Below are 17126 nucleotides of genomic sequence, written 5' to 3'. Positions count from 1 at the left end.
AAAAATATGAAATAGATGACTAATCAGGAAATATAAGAAAAAAAAACCTTGTTATTAATCTATCTTAAGCTATTATTTTTTATAATCCCACTTATTTTGTAAGATATTTAGTTGTTGTTGTTCAGTCATTCAGTCCTATCCAATTCTTGTGACTCTGTGGACCACAGCACACCAATACCATCCATGGCATTTACCATTTCCTTCTCCAGCGGATTAAGGCAAATAGAGGTCAAGTGACTTGTCCAAGGTCACACAGCTCAGGCTGGATTTGAACTCAGGTCTTCCTAACTCTAGGCCCAGAGTTTCATACAACGAGGTCCCAAGTTGCTTCCAAGATACTTAATAGGTAGATACAATAGTTTGAACTGCAGATATTGATGCATATTATAGACAGAAGACATTGCCAATATCAATTAATGGCTGCTAAAGACACAACATGCTAATGATGACCTGATATTCATTACCCTACTAACAACTTTTGGTGTCCTTTGTAGGATAATCATGTTTATCTTCTAATAAAAGGTCATATGGGAAAATGTACTACTTCAGAATGGATATTAAACAATCTGATATATTTGGTGCTTAATTTTTATCTTCTGGAGTTAAAGAGATCTAATTTTAAAAGTTTAGTCAGAAAACAAGTCGAGAAATGTAAGGCATAGAAAAATGATCCCTGAAATTAAACTAAAGCTGTAAGAATAGAAGACAGAACAAGTAAACTATGATTTGAGGTTTTACTGGATTAAGTCTACTGAATTCTGCTACTCATCAGGCTACTTTTTAAAGTATCACACATTTTTATTAGTCAGGGTACCACGCTGAACATAAGGTAATTTATACAATAACATACACCAAAGGCATTCACTTAAATTTCAAATACACTACAATCACATTTATTTTATTGTTAGTAAGAGGCTACATTCTAATAAATTACTCATTTTAAAGCTAGACGTGTCAATTAAAAAATTATATTCAAATATTTATCTTCAACTAAACTGTTCTTTCAATTGGTTTACTGTTGAATTTGGTGCAATGGCCAGTGACCAACCATGATACATTTAAATAACCAATGCTGGGAATACGAATAAACTGCATTAGAGAGAAATTCACGAACAAGTCAGGAAACTTGAACTTTTCATTTTAATTCTGACACTGAATATCTCACTGGCTTTATGAAATATGATGATCTCTGTGCCTTAAATTTCTATCCCTGGTATTATGAAATATTACATATTCACTGCATGCATGGCACTATACTAAACACAATGATGCTTATGTAGTTTTAATAAAAATGAACAATTCCAAAAATTATTTCATACGAAGCTTTTGGCAGAACCAGTAAATGGATATAGGGAATGAAAGAAGTCAAGACTTTAAACAAGATAAACTTTTAATAAAAACTATAAACTTATCAAAACTTTAAGTGTTTAAGTGGATAGAGTACCAGGTCTGGAGTCAGAAAGACCTGAGTTTAAATCTGGCCTGAGACATTTACTAGCTGTGTCACCCAGAGCAAGTTACTTACCCCTATTTGCCTCAGTTTCCTCATCTGTAAAAGGAGCTGGAGAAGAAAACGGCAAACCACTGCAGTCTCTTTGCCAAGAAAATCCCAAATGGGACCATAAAGAGTTGGTCAACTACCGTGCAACAACAACAATAAACTTGTCTACCACCAACTGGTAATTCTTCACTTTCTTCTCTTTAAACTCACCATCCTCAGACAAAAGCATTGCTATAACAATATAAGTATAACAAGGTTTTGAAAAAACACCCAATAATTAAAAGTAAATGTTAATAACATTACTAAAATATTATGCTGATCATGTTTTTTAAAAAAATCAAAGATATTTAATTTACTTCTATAACACTGAGCTCACTAACCATAAATTAAGTGGTAACCAGTATTTATTAAGTACCAACTATGCATCCAGCATTGTGCTAGGGGCAGCTAGGTGGTGCAGTGGATAGAGCACCAGTGCAGGAGTCAGGAGGACCTGATTTCAAATCTCACTTCAGACATTTGACACTCACTAGCTGTGTGACCTTAGGCAAGTCACTTAGCCCCAACTGCCTCATCCTGGGTCATCTCCAGTCATCCTGATGAATATCTGGTCACTGGATTCAGATGGCTCTGGAGGAGAAGTGAGGCTGGTGACCTGCACAGCCCTCCCTCACTCAAAACAAAGTCAAGTGCAAGTCATGTCGTTATTTCTCTGATGGCATGGTCTTCTTTGCCAACAAAGGATGAACACACACACATAGGTGCTGGCAATACAAATCCAAAGAATGTAACAAATCCCTACTCTTAAAGAGCTTCATTCTAATGGTGGATGCATAAATAAAAAGATAATAATGACAAATAAACACAAAGTATTTAAATACAAGGTAGTTTGGGAGTTAAGGCACTAACAATCCACGTAATCAGGAAAAAAAAGGCTTTATGCAGGAGATGGTGTTTGAATTACATCCTGAAAAAAGAAAGGAATTCTATAAAGCAGAGTAAAGGAGAGAATACATCCTAGATATAAGGGATATATTGTGCAAAGGCAGGGATGAAAGAGAGATTGAGTGTTATATGTAATAAAGAGAGACCAGAGTAGAGGAGTGGGAATGATGTCCAATGAGGCTGGCAACAGGTTGAAACCAGGTTGTATAGGGTTTTAGAAGCCAAACTGAGGAGTTTATATTTGATTCTAGAGAAAAGAGGAAGCTACTGGAATTGATTAAATAGGGGAGTTAGCAGGCAGATCTGTGCTAGAATCAAAACACTTTGGCATAAAGTATAGACCAGAATGGTGAAAGATAAAGTAGGGAGGTCAATTAGGAGGCTTGCAATAATTTAGGCAGAATAAGGACTTAAAACTAAGATTGTAGCTGTGTGAATTTAAAGATGTTGTAGATGCAGAAATGGCAAGATTTGGCAACTGATTAGATATGTGGAGTGAAGGAGAGTGAAGATTATGCTGAGGTTACAAACCTAGGAGTCTGATAGTGATGCCTTTGACAGAAATGGTAAAGTTTAGAAGAAGGGAAAAAGGTGAGAGGAAAAATCAGTCCAGATTTGAGGATGTCTTATGGGACCATAAAGAGACCTTAAAGATGATCTACGCCAGAAGTTTTGTGACACAGGCCCCTTGTGCAGAATAGTGAAGGCTATGGATCTCTTCTTAGAATGTTTTTAAACACATAATATATAAAATATATGGATTATAAAGGAGACCAAGTAAGTTATCAAAATGTTGTGGGGTTTTTTATCTCAGACTCCGGGTTAAGAACACTTGATGGAGTCCAACTCCCCTCATTTTATCGATGAAATCAGACCCAGAAAGGTCATGTGACTGGCCCACAGTCCTAGAAGTTAAATAAAGTCAAGATTCAAACCAGTTCCCTCACTCCAAATCCAGTGCTATTTCTTTTTACTCCTCCATACTATCCTTTGTAATCATATAAACATGCAGTATGTATTTGTACCAGCATCTCATTTAACATTTACTTTTCTTAAGGAAAATGCATCATGTTTAACATAAATATATAATGCCCAGTGGTAAAAGGATAGGAAATTCAGAAATTTATATACAACTTAAACAGGAAAAGCATCTGGTAGAACAAAGACATTCCTGATTACTGCAGCTGTCCTTACAAAAGAGGTGTAAAGTCATAATTTAAAATGTCTATTACTTATCTTTGTAATTTTCTGAGAGAAGTCAATACTACATTACTGTTCAAGGACCTCTGCATGCAAATGAGAAATAGTTATTTATGGGTTTCGTACTTAGTTGTGGATTTTCTGAACTTTCTTCAGTGAATAAACAAGCATGTGCTGATTTACACTAATCACAAAAAGTATCACTTTCCTAAGACCTCATCTTGACATCATCTTTGTTCTAAGTGAGTTTTCTTAACATTACTCTAAATGTTAATTGCTTAAAGAAAGTAAATTAGAATTAGATTGTTTTCTTTCTCAAGCACAGATATTTCTCCAATGAGATATTTTACAGTTATTTGCTATTTTTTCATTCCTTTGGTTTTGTTTTATAATTTCTTGATTTTTCATAAAGTCATTAGCTTCCATCTGCTCCATTCTAATCTTTAAGGAATTATTTTCTTCAGTGAGTTTTTGGACCTCCTCTTCCATCTGGCCAATTCTGCTTTGTAAGGCATTCTTCTCCTCATAGGCTTTTTGGGTCTCTTTTGCCATTTGGGTTAGTCTATTTTTTAAGGTGTTATTTTTCTTCAACATTTTTTGGGTCCCCTTTAGCAAGCAGTTGACTCATTTTTCATGATTTTCTTGCTTCACTCTCATTTCTCTTCCCAGTTTTCCCTTTACTTCTCTTATTTGATTTTCAAAATCCTTTTTGAGCTCATCCACAGCCTGAGATCAATGCATATTTTTCTTGGAGGCTTTGGATGCAGGAGCTTTGACTTTATTGTCTTCTTCTGTTTGTATATTTTGGTCTTCCTTGTCACCAACGTAAAATTCTATAATCTAATTCTTTTTCCAGTTTTCACTTCCCCAGCCATTTACTTGATTTTTGAGCTTTGTCAAGGTATTTCTCTGCTTCCAGTGTGGGGATGGGGGTGAGGGTGTACTGTTAGACTCTTGATCACCCCACAATGTGTGGGCCTAGAGGTCCAGAAACAGCCTGCTGCTGCCCCTGCTGGTGCCATAAGTTCTGCCACACTGGGGCTGGGGCTGAACCACTCTACTCTGCTCCTGAGTACCTGTGTGTACATGAGCCTGGATAAATCACTTTACCTCTTGGGATCTCAGTCTTGCTATCTGTAAAATTAGGGAACAAGACTAGCTCAGGAGTGGGGAACCTATGGCCTTGAGGCCACATGTGGCCCTGTAGGTCCTTAAGTCCAGCCCTTTGACTGAATTCAAATTTCACAGAACAAATCCCCTTAATAAAATCATTTGTTCTATAAAACTTGGATTCAGTGAAAAGGCTGCACACCCAAGGACCTAGAAAGCCACAGGTTCTCCACTCTAGACTAGATGATCTCTAAAGTCCCTTCCAGCTCCAAATACTAAATAATTTTAAACAAGTTCTTAAGAAAATTGATAAATTGGGGTGGGGGGAGGTGACAAAAGGGGAGAAAATTTGGAACCCAAAATTTTGTGAAAATGAATGTTAAAAGTGAAAGGAAGGAAGGAAGGAAGGAAGGAAGGAAGGAAGGAAGGAAGGAAGGAAGGAAGGAAGGAAGGAAGGAAGGAAGAAAAAAAGAAGGAAAAAAAGAAAGAAAGAAAAAGAAAATTGATAAATAACTTCTGGAACTACAGAGTTTGGGTGGCTTAACCGTACAGATTTCCAATATCCATCTCCTTGGAAAGGACTTAATTTGTGTTTTTAAATTACAGTGTTCACATGAGCATTGATTTCAAGCAATCAGAATAAATGTCAGGGTGATTGCAGTCACCACTTTGAGACATGTCTAAAAAAAAAAATCACTGACACTGGGGTAATATTCTGCATGATATTTAGGAAAGAATAAGAAGATAATATTTAAACGCCATGATTACGACCAAGAAGTTCTAATATAGTTAAAAGATCACTGGGTTCTTTTCTCCCATTTAATGCTGCTGATAGAATAAAGGCTCTTGCTAAATGTCATATTAGAATACGTAACAAAAAATTTTTTTTAATTGTTAACACTGCAACAGTCTAACCTCTAAAATCCTGATGGCTTCTAGATCTCCAAAGGAAAATCTAAGATGAAATTCTAAGCTTGTGATTATGACAGGAAAAATATTAAAAATGTAGGCATTAAAGCTGCTTCCTTGCCATATCCTAGAGTCCAGTAAAAATATTTATGAGATGAGGAGAAAAGAAGCCACAAAAACAAGTCTTCAAACAGTAAAGCTGAATAAACTTTCTCATGGTTTCAAGGACTAAACTTTGTGAATTGGTTCTAAACTTCTTGCTTGAAAAGTAAATATAAGTGCATGCCACCTCTAGGCAGCCACAACTGTCGCATAAAGTCATTCTACACACTTATTATCTTTCTACAAGAACAAGAATATTGAAATGAATGACACAGAACAATTTAACTAATTTTAGAACAGTGAACATTTCCCATTAGAAATTGTTAAAATTTAAGTTTCAGAAAGGAACATTAGATGTTTGTCGTTAAAATGTATACTTTTCAAATCATAAAACATAAAACACTGTTCAAATTTCAAATCTGTAATGAGCCATTAACAAAAAAAAAATTCAAGCTTTAAAAATTCCTTAAACATAAGTAAAAAATGCTTAAAAATGAACTAAAGATGCCTCTACAAATTACTACATAAATAGGTATCTAATGATTTCTCCAACATTACAGTACTGAGTGAATAACTGCCCATGTTTTCACTATAGTGACTAAGTAATTTAAATTAACATTTGCAGCACATTAAGGACAACATAGGTCTTTATCCCTCTTCTCATAAGGATTATCACTATCAAAATCCAAATTCTCACAATCTCCTAATGAAATAACGGAACAATTTCTAAAGTTATGGCAAAAGACCAAAAACACTAGCAATGACTCTCAGCCTAAAAAAAAGGTCTTTCCAACTCCAAACCACACATGGCTAAATAGGATTTTTTTATGTTAAAAGTACCCCAAGACATAAGAAAAGAGATTACAATGACATTTAGATTCTATTAGCAAACGTTCTATAGAGACAATCACTTATGTAAGGAATTTTTTTCTTTTACTAAAAAAGACTTTAAAGATATGGGAGCAGTTGCAAACACACTTAGTAAGTGGTTCTGTTTAACTTTTCTGGGAATGCATTTTATGGAGAATGGAGTTGTATTAAAAATGAGTAGCAACAAAAAAATTTAAAGAACACTAAAGATTTTTCATTTATTGTCTATAGAATCCATTCAGATACCTAGCACTGTCTCATCTTAAAGTGTAGTTTCCTCACTTAAATTAGGAGTGAGATAATTTGCTTGGTGGGTACAGCTAAAAAACAAACGAACAAAAAAACACCCCTTCTTATAATGGATAGAGTGATAAAAATTCAGCATTGAAGATTTTCTTTAAAAGTATTTTCTACAGCTAATGTATTTAAACAAGGAATCATGTTTACATTTTAAATTAACACTCTGGAAAATCCCTATATTATCCTCAGAGGTCTCATTCCTAAAGGGACACTACCTATCACTGAAATTTTATTAGATATTACAGACTGAATCGTCTCTAAGATGGATCAGACATACTAAATCTTGCTCTACAGAAAATACTGAAATTGAAGTCAGCCTTGGGCTTATCCTCTGGCTTCTCAATTTATTAGCTTTGTGCCTTTGAGCAAGTGTTACTCAAATTCCCTGAGTTTAGTTTTCTCATCTCTAAAAATGAAGAAAACAGAATTTTACAACTGGAAAGAGCCTTGGAAAGATAGCTTGTCCTATCCCCAAATCATTTTACTGATGACAAAACTCAGATCTAGAGAGGTGATGACTTGTCCTTGTCTAGTATACTTTCTACAACACCATTTTCTCTCTTAATGAAGCTATGAGGGTCTTTACCTCCCAGACTGATTCTTTTGTGAAGGCAAACCAGGCCATCTTTTGCCTCAATTCTTACCCAGCCTTTACCTACTAATTAGGCATTGCCTTAGACAAACTGAGACCTGGGAAAGACCTTAGCTTCAAAAGGCCAAGGTCTCCCACTGCATCTGGGGCCGTTGCCAGTCACCTTGACCAGTGTCCTGCCAATGAACTCTGATGACTCTGGAGGAGAAACTCAGGTTGATGACTGCTGTGCCACACTTAAATCCAATTCGCTTGCAAGTCAAAACATCACCCTGATGTCACTGGTCCTCTTCAAGAATGAAGGATGAGTAACAACAATCTCTCATAATACTTAATACTGCCAAACAAGATCTTAGGATGATCAGATAAGATGCCTTTTACCTTTCAGATCATCACTTAGCAATCTTTCTTACTTGGAGGTTCACTCTTACCACTGTCACCTGGTTAACATCCTTCCAATAGACATCTACCAATCTCCAAGTCACACTCCTTCATTTTTTCAAAGAATACGGAGCCTGGCTTGTGACACTTCACTATATCCTGCCTCTTAGCTTCATGCCTGGGGGTTTCGATATACATGTGTACACAAAAAATATGTACACAACATACAAAATATACAATACCTTAGATTTCACTCTTCTCCATGGCCTTTCTAATTCTTAGATCCTGAACTCTGAAACATAGGAGGCAGCTTGACCACAGTGACAGGGCTGCTGGATTGGGCGCTGCAAGAATCTGGTGTAAATCAAGGCTCTGCCTTTTATTATGTGTGTGACTTTGCTATTTATTAGTCTAGAATCATGAAAAAAATTTACACGTAACAACAAATCCACAGCAACACCTTTTTTACTCCCTGCACCACCAACCCTTCCTTGTTTTTTCTTACTCTAATATTACATATACTCTGAATTCATTTTAGAGCCCTCTTTAAATCTTGAGCAACTGAATAACATCAGGGACACAGGCAGATGGGATTACTAAACTTTCTGATGGATGAATAAAAGGTGAAATGAGGATATGTGTATCAGAAAATAGGTAAAGGGATAGAGACTATATTACTTTGAAACTCCCTCCACTAATACTGGTAATACACTAACACCTTCTTTGCAAGTTGTAATATCAGAGAATTGCCTACAGCACTGAGAATTTAAGCGACTTGTCCAGGAGACACATTACTAGTATGTGATAGAAAGAGGACTTGAATCTAGGATTTCCTGGCTTTGAGGCCTTAGTTGTATTTACTATGACCCAGATGTCATCAGAGAATATATAACTAAAAATGTTCATATTCACATAATATAATTATACTCTTAAGGTTATGTAAGTTTAGCATCTAGCACTTTACTGCCATTAAAATCTGGCATACTGCTAAAAATACCTTCTTAAAGTGACACCTTTTCAATTATTAAGCTCAAGGTATCTGACATTCTTGAAGATCTAGTTTCATAAATACTAAAAGTTACATATTTTCCTCAATAAATTATCTTTTTGCATATATATACGTACAAAGAATGTAAAACAAGAACTGGGAAAGTTGGTCTCATTGCTTGAGATCAGAAGTTGTGCTTAATCTATCTCTAAAAAGCTTATTTTTTGCAAGAAAATAAAATAACCTTCAATACATTTTCCTGTGAAACAAATGCTGCATATATCCTTAATGCGATGACTATCCTGCCATTTCCAACTTTAAAAAGTTTTCAAATGTGAAACTAATAGACAAAGGATGGTCAATACAGTGGTCCGAATTTTAGGGCCCCTTTAACTATTACTTCATATGCTCAAACGAAAGCCTATATTGATGTGGTAAAGTACAACTAATGAATATGAAGCTACATTTTGTATTTTTTAATGACAAGGAAAAAAAGACTGCAACAGAAACGAATGTAAAGCCCACTTATGACGTCTTTGTTCTAAAGATTCAGTATTTTAGAAGAATAAAGAAATTTAGGTGGGCTTCTAGTCCAAGGGCTACACTTAGTTTCTACTGATGTCATTAATGTTCTTGAACCAGTATTTAGACAAGCCTTTGAGAGCTAAAGAGTTTTGCAGTTACTGTATTTTTCTTAGGTTCTTGGGGTAATGTATACACATGATATAATAATCAGATTAGAGAAGAACAAAAGCCGCTGAGACTTACCAATCTGCACTTGTTCAGGCTGACTCAGAGAGACAAATGCTGATGTATCATCAATCCAAGATACTTGAATGTTACCTGCAGCAATGAAATATAATTCAAGTGAATATCTGAGTTCATGATACTCTCCAATCTGATCTACATATCTGAACTACTTCTCTTCTGTATGCCTAAAAAAGATAATTAAGCACCAACACAAACTTCTGAATAGATTCTCAGTATTGGCATTATTATATTGCTACCTAAAACATCAAGTGGTAAGAGCTCTCAATCAGAATACTTTTGTGTATTTCATTTTTGCATGAAAGAAAAAAACCAATTTCTTAATATAAATTTATTTTAAGAAGGAAAAAAACCCAACTTAATGGTCATTCCCTACACCTACACCATACTGAAGAAACATTATCTCAAAGTCTCTGACATAAAGAAAAATCAAAGATTACCTAAGTAAATAAAAAAGCAACTTTCACTTTTTGAGGAAGATGTCCTTTTCAAAATAAAAATAGGGGATATAAAAACTAATCAATTATTCATAATAAATAAAAATATATATTTGATTCTACATTAAATCCAGTTAAAAGAGGCAGTTAGAAATGAAGAAGGAAGGGAGTAGAAAGGAATGGCAGATAGAAAATGTGGAAGAGGGAAAAAAACAAAGGACGAAAAGATAAAGAGACCGACCTTCTCACAGGCACAGAAATGCAGCTAACGGCAAAAACAGACACACATAAGCAGAGAGCTGAAGGAGAGATAGAAGCAAGGAGAAAGGCTCAAAGTAAAACTAGTTATTCAATAACAAACATCTACCTAATATGCCCAAAGCACTTTGCTAGTTGTTAAATGAACCCTAAAAAAAAATGAATATTTCTGATCTCAAGCAGCTAAAATTCTCTTTTGTGAATAAATAAAATACACAAATAAAAATGTTAAGTAAAAAGCAATGAAATATATGCAAGATGAGTGAACATAAGTTCAGAGAAGGAGATCATGACGTAGGAGTTTTTAACCTGTTGGTGGGTCATAAATCCTCTACCAGTCTGTTAAAATCTGCAGATCCCTTCTCAAAAAAAAAATAATGATATAGAAACACAGTTATCAAAAAATGAAGTTAATGGACCCCGTGATGAAAGATGTTATGGAAAGGTAAGTCCTGATGGTATAATTAGTCATGATAACAAGACATATTTATATAGCACTTTAAGGTTTGTAAAGTGCTTCACAAATATTATTTCATGCTATCTTAACAACAAACCTGGAAGGCAGGTGCTATTATTATCCTTATTTACAGATGAGGAAACTGAGGCAAAAGTCAAGTGGTCCAACACCACACATTTAGTGTCTAAGGCAAGAATTGAATTCAGGTCTCTATCACTAGCTGGTTATATACAAAGATGGGGGTGAGGAAAGAAGCGGGATGAACTATATCTAGGATAGACAATTAGAGTGGGAAATGAATGTTCCAGGAATAGTTAGACTAGAAGCGACTAAAACAAAAGGTCTGGGAAAAGAAAATTTGGGTAGGCAGAAGAGGTCCAGATCACTAAGAGGTTTGAAGAACCAGGTCACTGAGTCTGGACTCTTTTTATTAATCTAACAGAAGTGTGTAGGATAGATTTGAGGGGATAAGGACTAAAAGTCAGGGAAACTAGCTGGAAAGTTGTTACAATAGCTCAGGAACACTGAATTTTAAGTGGGAAGGAATCTTAAGAGAATATTGTTCTCCTTTCCTAATTAATTTCCTACTTCAATCCCCACTGAAGCATTTCCAAACATTCTCTTCTCTATGAAATCAGCCTACAACCCTTACTAAGTCTCAGCTGAGGGCCTTGCCTCTTATATGTTTGATGAAGCAGAGTGAGGAATCAAGGATAATAGCACGGTTATGAACCTTGATCTTGTGAACAGAATAGTGATGCCTTCAAAACAAGCATTAGCTGTGCTGTGTAGAGAAAATGGCCAAAGTCTTAAACTTGCCAACAGTCACAAAAACTCCCTTATCTGTTGACAATCTATTGGCTTTTCATCTTGCCCTCTGCATTCCAACATCAAACCCTGTTCTCTATCCACACCATAATCTCCAATCTCAACCCCTAAGCTTTCTCCCAGGTCATCACCTACGTCCTAGCTACATTCTCCTTCTTTCCCCATCCCTGATCTCTTGGTGAACCAGTTTAACTCTACATTATCCTCTTCTCTGGAGTCCTTGGCTGCTTTATCACATCACCAATCGTTCCCTGACAAACCTCAACTATGGATTACTCTCACCAGTCATTGTATTCACTTCTATACAAGTCCTGCTGAACAAAGATGGAGAAAATCATACAACCATTCTGACTTGAGTTCATTACAAATTTATGTTACATAACCTGTAAAGTCGGCTCTTACTGCTACAAGGCAATCCTTCTATAGCTTCCTAATTAATTCATTACCCCTCTCTCCACAGTGGCTCTTTCAAACCTTTTCATTCCTTCTCAAACTTCCCATGGCTCTCCCTCCCTCCCTCCTCTCAGCTAAGAACCCAAAACCTTCCCCTCTTTGAAATTTCCCTATTTTCAAAGGCCCAATAGTTCTTCCAGTCTCCAGGTTTATAAATTTGGCATCATCTTCAACTACTCACTGTTGCTCACTCCACATATCAAATCAATTGTGTTGGCATTTTAAGTCTCACAACATCTCCAGCATCTGACCCCTTCTCTCTACACAGCACAGCTAATGCTTGTTGTGAAGGCATATCTATCCTATTCACGAGCTTCATAACTATGGTATTATCCTTGACTCCTTATTCTCTGTCATCTAACATGCCAATTAACTGACACATGTTGACATTTCTACCTCCATAAAATCTTTCACATCTTACATTTCTCTGTACTTGTACAGCTATCACCTTACTTTAGGCCCTCAACCCTTCTTACCTATATTACCAGGCAATTACTAGGCAGCAACTCCCTAACTACCCTGCTTAAGTCTCTCCCTATTACAACCTGTATTCCATGTAAGTGTCAAAGTGATTTTCCTTAAGTGCAGATCTGACCATGTCTCCCCTACTCAATCAATTCCAGTTGGTTCCTATTTCCTCTCAGATCAGATATAAATCTCTAAGTTTACTTTGTTAAAGCCCTTTACAACCTGATCCCAATCTATCTTTCTAGACTCTCTGAATATGACTGCTCCTCCCACACTCTGTGATCTAGCCAAACTGGTTCTCTCCATTCTTTCACACATGAAACTCCATCCCCCCATCTCCAGATAGTATGGTCCCTAGGCATTCCAGGAAATTCATGCCCAAGCCACAGGTGGATAAGAGTCATGACAGTCCCTGGGAAGCAAAATAACTAAAGAGTGCTGAGACAAACTACCAGCTCCATCAGCAATCTGTTAGACTTATAGGTTAGGCTGAACCCGTGAGACTTTACAGTAAGAGAGAGCCAAATAGAGGTTCTAAACTAAGGAGACAGAGCAACTAAGGCCAAAACTTAATCTGAAAAATCAAGAAAAAACCAAAACCTAGTGATTTCTACAGAAGATGTAGTCTAGCCTAAGCTACCACATCCTGGAACAAGTAGATTTCCAAAAGTGTATCTTTAAAATGTAAATCCTTGTAGATTACACTCAAGTCTGCCTGAGAGGTCATTCTTGGTTGTAAGCCTTTATCTTTTTTCATTTGGAATGTCAAGATCTTAGACTTTCCTCTCTTTTAATCATGGAAACTGCCAAGTTTTGTGTGATCCTGAGTGTGGCTCCTTGGTACTTGAATGTTTTTTTAACCTTCCTGCAATATGAGTTCGACATGGAAGCTCTGGATTTTGATGATGACATTCCTGGTAGTTTTCTTCAAGGTTTAGAAATGCTTCAAAGTACTCTATTTCACTAAAAAAAAAAAAATAGGACTTGAAAGCAATCTTTATAGAAAGCCCAGAATTCAACAAAATATCTGAAAAGTAAACAAAAGAGTCAAGAGAAACACAGAAAGGCAAATACATTTGATCATTCTGAAAGAATTATCTGATAAATCGTTTACATTATAACATGGGAAGAAAAAGCAAGTATCCTCTCAGAACCCTAGAATCACAGAAAAAGTTAATTAAGACAGGCAGATGCCCTGGGAGTTGTTCAGTTCTGTTTTGATGGCCTTGAAAAAGGCAGAAAAAATGAGGAAAGGGGGGAATATGCTGGGGAGAAAAGGAAGGGGAAGCAAAAGGACCTCACTATGTCACAAAATAAGAGTGCATGGGCTGAAGACTATATGAAAATGGAAGATTTGAGGGAGAAAAGGTTTATGATGAACTTCACTTCCATTTGAACCAAAAAAACGAAGGGATGAACACATTTCACGCACACACAGCGATACATACACTGAATGTGGTATAGAAACGGATTTAACTCTGTAAAGAGCTATTAGGGAACAGAGAAAGGAAGAGAAGAATGGGTGAAGGACTAGAAACAAGCAACACAAGTTCCGGTATCAGAGGCTAGACATGAAAGGGGACTTTCAAGCAGGGAATATGGGGTAAAAGAGTCAAAATCTATAATTAGGAACAGGACAAGATGAAGAAAATAAGGAGAAATGAATGGAAACATGTTGTTTCAATTATATATGACAAATGTTAATCAAACTCCTCATTCACCAATGTCATCTATAAAGAGACAGTTTAGGGCAAAGAAAGGAGAAAACAGGAAAGGACAGGCATAAGAAATAACAATAAAAACAATAACAATGTGAATGGGATGAAGTTAGTCATAAAATGGAAAAGGACAGTAGGATGAATTAGAAAGAATTAAAAAAGATGTCACTGATCAAAAAAAAAAAACAAAAAACCCAACAAAAACCCTAAAAACTTGAAAAATAACAATCCACATAGAGTAAGACTAGAGGTAAAAAATATATGACATTACAAGTAAACAAACAAAAAAAGCAGGGGTTATAATTCAACTTAAAAATCACTTATAAAGTACCTACTATATGCCAGACTATGCAAAGTGCTGGGAATATGAAAAAAGAAAAAAAAAACAGTTCCTACCCTCAAAGACCTTATAATCCAATGGGGGAGACCACATGTAAACAAATCATACATACATACATATATATGTATATATATATATATCAAGCTCTATGTAGGATAAAAAGGAAATAATTAATAGAGGGAAGGAATTGAAATTAAGAGAAGTTAGGGAAAGCTTCCTACATGAGGACATCCAGTTCCATACGGACGAAAGGTGATTGAAGATGGGAAATTGAAGTCAACAGAGAAAATGGGGTAGGAAAGGTAGATTTGAGAATCATTAGCATAAAGATAGCAATGAATTCATGTGAGATTACCAAGCGAAATAGTATAGAGAGAAAAGACTTAGGACAGAACCCTATGGGAGACCAGTGGCAAGAGAGCACGATATCTGCAAGAAAATCCATCAAAGGATACAAAAAGCAGCAGTCAGATGGGAGAACCAGGAAAAAGTTACATCCTGAAAACCTAGAGAAGTGAACGTCAGAGAGGAGAAATTTATAGGATCAAAGGCTGTGGAGAGATCAAGGAGAATAAAGAAGGAGAAAAAGCCAATGCATTTGGTAACTAAGAGATTATCAGTAACTTTGAAGAGAGCCTTTTTGGTGGAATAATAGCCTGGAAACCAAATTGAATGAGATTGTTGTGTTCGTCCTTCAAAAATGTTGAAGAAGACCATGATATCAGAGAAATGATGACCTGACTTGTACTTGACTTTGTTTTGAGTGAGGGAAGGTCACCAGTCTCACTTTCTCCTCCTGAGCCATCTGGATCCAGTGACCAGATATTCATCAGGATGACTGGAGACAGCCCAAGATGCAATTGGAGACCTTGGCCTTGTAGGCTAAGGCCTTTTCAGATACTCACCTAAAGTGAGGTAATGTTCATTCAGTGAAGAGGCCTCATTAAAAAGTAGTCAAGAGATGGCCCCTTTAAGTAGAAAATAAATAAACGAATGAATGAGTGAATGAATGAATCAAGCTGGGGGTGGGGGGGAGAGGAGCCTCAGGGTTGTTGTTTTGACCAGAAACAGTTACTACTTGACACTCACTCTAAGCCAGGAGGGTCCAAAAACAGCCACTGATGTAGAGCTTGCCTAGGGACCCATGCTTGTGCAATCTATGGGCTTCAGAGTGCACTGTGTCTAAGGTTTTAGGGAAGAAAAGAAAGAAAGAAAGAGAGGAGAGAGAAAGGGAGGGAGAGACAGAGGAAGAGAGAGAGAGAGAAAGAAATGTAGCCGGTAAACCCCAAGTCAACTGGATGGTTTCTGGCCATCAAAATTTACCTTCTTTTGGAGAGGAGAACGAGAGGTTGAGAGAGAGGAAAAGCTGAGTTACCTAGCTAGCTGGGCCCCCGTTTCAGGCAGCTCAGTCTACTCACAGGTTGTGTTTGTCCTTCATTTTCGAAGAGGTCCATGACATCATAAAAATGATGACATGACTTTGCACTTGACTTTGTAAGGGGTTAAAGAGAGAGAGGGAAAAAGTGGAAGCATCTATAGTAGACAGTTTTTTCTAGGAGTTTAGCTACAAAGAACAAAAAAGAAATAGGATGATAGCAGGGATGGAAAGACCAATGAGGATTTTTTCAGGATGGGGGACACAGGCATGTTTGTAGGCAGCAGGAAATGAGACAACAAAGAGTGAAAGAAAGAGAGTGACAGAGGGGGCAATCTGTTGGAGGAGAAAGAATGGAATGGGATCATTTGAATAAGTAAAGGATTTATCCTTGGTGAGGAATAAAGCCATTTCATCACATGAAACAGGAGTGAAGAAAGAAATAGTGGAAGAAGGCACCTAAAATGACAGAAGAAGAAAGATAGAGAGGGAGTTCATGGTGAATGGCCTTAACTTTCTCTGTCAAACATGAGGCAAGATTTTCAGCTGAGTTGGGGGGTGTGGTGGAGTGGGAGTCATGGAAGGTTAGAAGAGAGTTGGACAATGAGTTGATAGAAGCAGTGAGGGCCCAACTGAGTTTATGTAACATGCATTTGTAGTGGATACAGTCAGAATGGTTGTGTCATCTTCACTACCTTCATTCAGCAGGACACGTGTAGGCACAAAGACAATGAATGAAAGGAGTAATCCAAAACTAAGGGTTGGCTTGGAATAATCAGCAATATGACAAGGATTAGGTGATTAACTACAGGAGTTCAGCCTCACTGGGATGTGAAAAGTGTATGACCAGGTGTAAGAATGTTCATCATTGAGTAGAGTGTGTCACCATTCAAAGAACAGGCACAGCAGGAGATGGGAGACCTGAAATTGAAAGAAGAGTTGTTCTTCTTTGCACTAGGGGTTCTCCACATTATCAAGAGGGGAGATCAGACTGGTAGCACAAGGTGGAAGATACCTTCTATTGGTACAGACTGAAATGGTTGCTTTGTGGTAGATGGAGAATGCACAGCCTAGTAGTAGCAAGGAGAACATGTCCTCAGGGGACATGCTGCACCAAGCAGGAGAT

The 17126-nt window shown here is 36.7% G+C and overlaps 1 protein-coding gene across 3 annotated transcripts in view; it reads right to left on the bottom strand.

Moving 5' to 3' along the window:
- The window catches only part of PARN (poly(A)-specific ribonuclease), a 187148-nt gene that overhangs the window by 99355 nt on the left and 70667 nt on the right, over positions 1–17126 (bottom strand). For 2 of the 3 annotated variants that reach the window (XR_011967137.1, XM_072609539.1), the window contains exon 21: positions 9667–9741. Coding sequence is in view for 2 of the 3 variants with exons in the window: in XM_072609539.1 (XP_072465640.1) it covers positions 9667–9741 (75 nt within the window). In the remaining variant the exon portion in view is untranslated. Of the gene's footprint in view, positions 1–1530; positions 1733–9666; positions 9742–17126 lie in introns of those variants that run through there. The other variant, XM_072609548.1, reaches the window with a different exon arrangement.

Source organism: Notamacropus eugenii, chromosome 1 (assembly GCF_028372415.1).
Source record: "Notamacropus eugenii isolate mMacEug1 chromosome 1, mMacEug1.pri_v2, whole genome shotgun sequence".
Lineage (NCBI taxonomy): Eukaryota > Metazoa > Chordata > Mammalia > Diprotodontia > Macropodidae > Notamacropus > Notamacropus eugenii.
The sequence above is the reverse complement of the archived record's forward strand: the minus strand, read 5'-3'. Positions and strand labels throughout refer to the sequence as shown.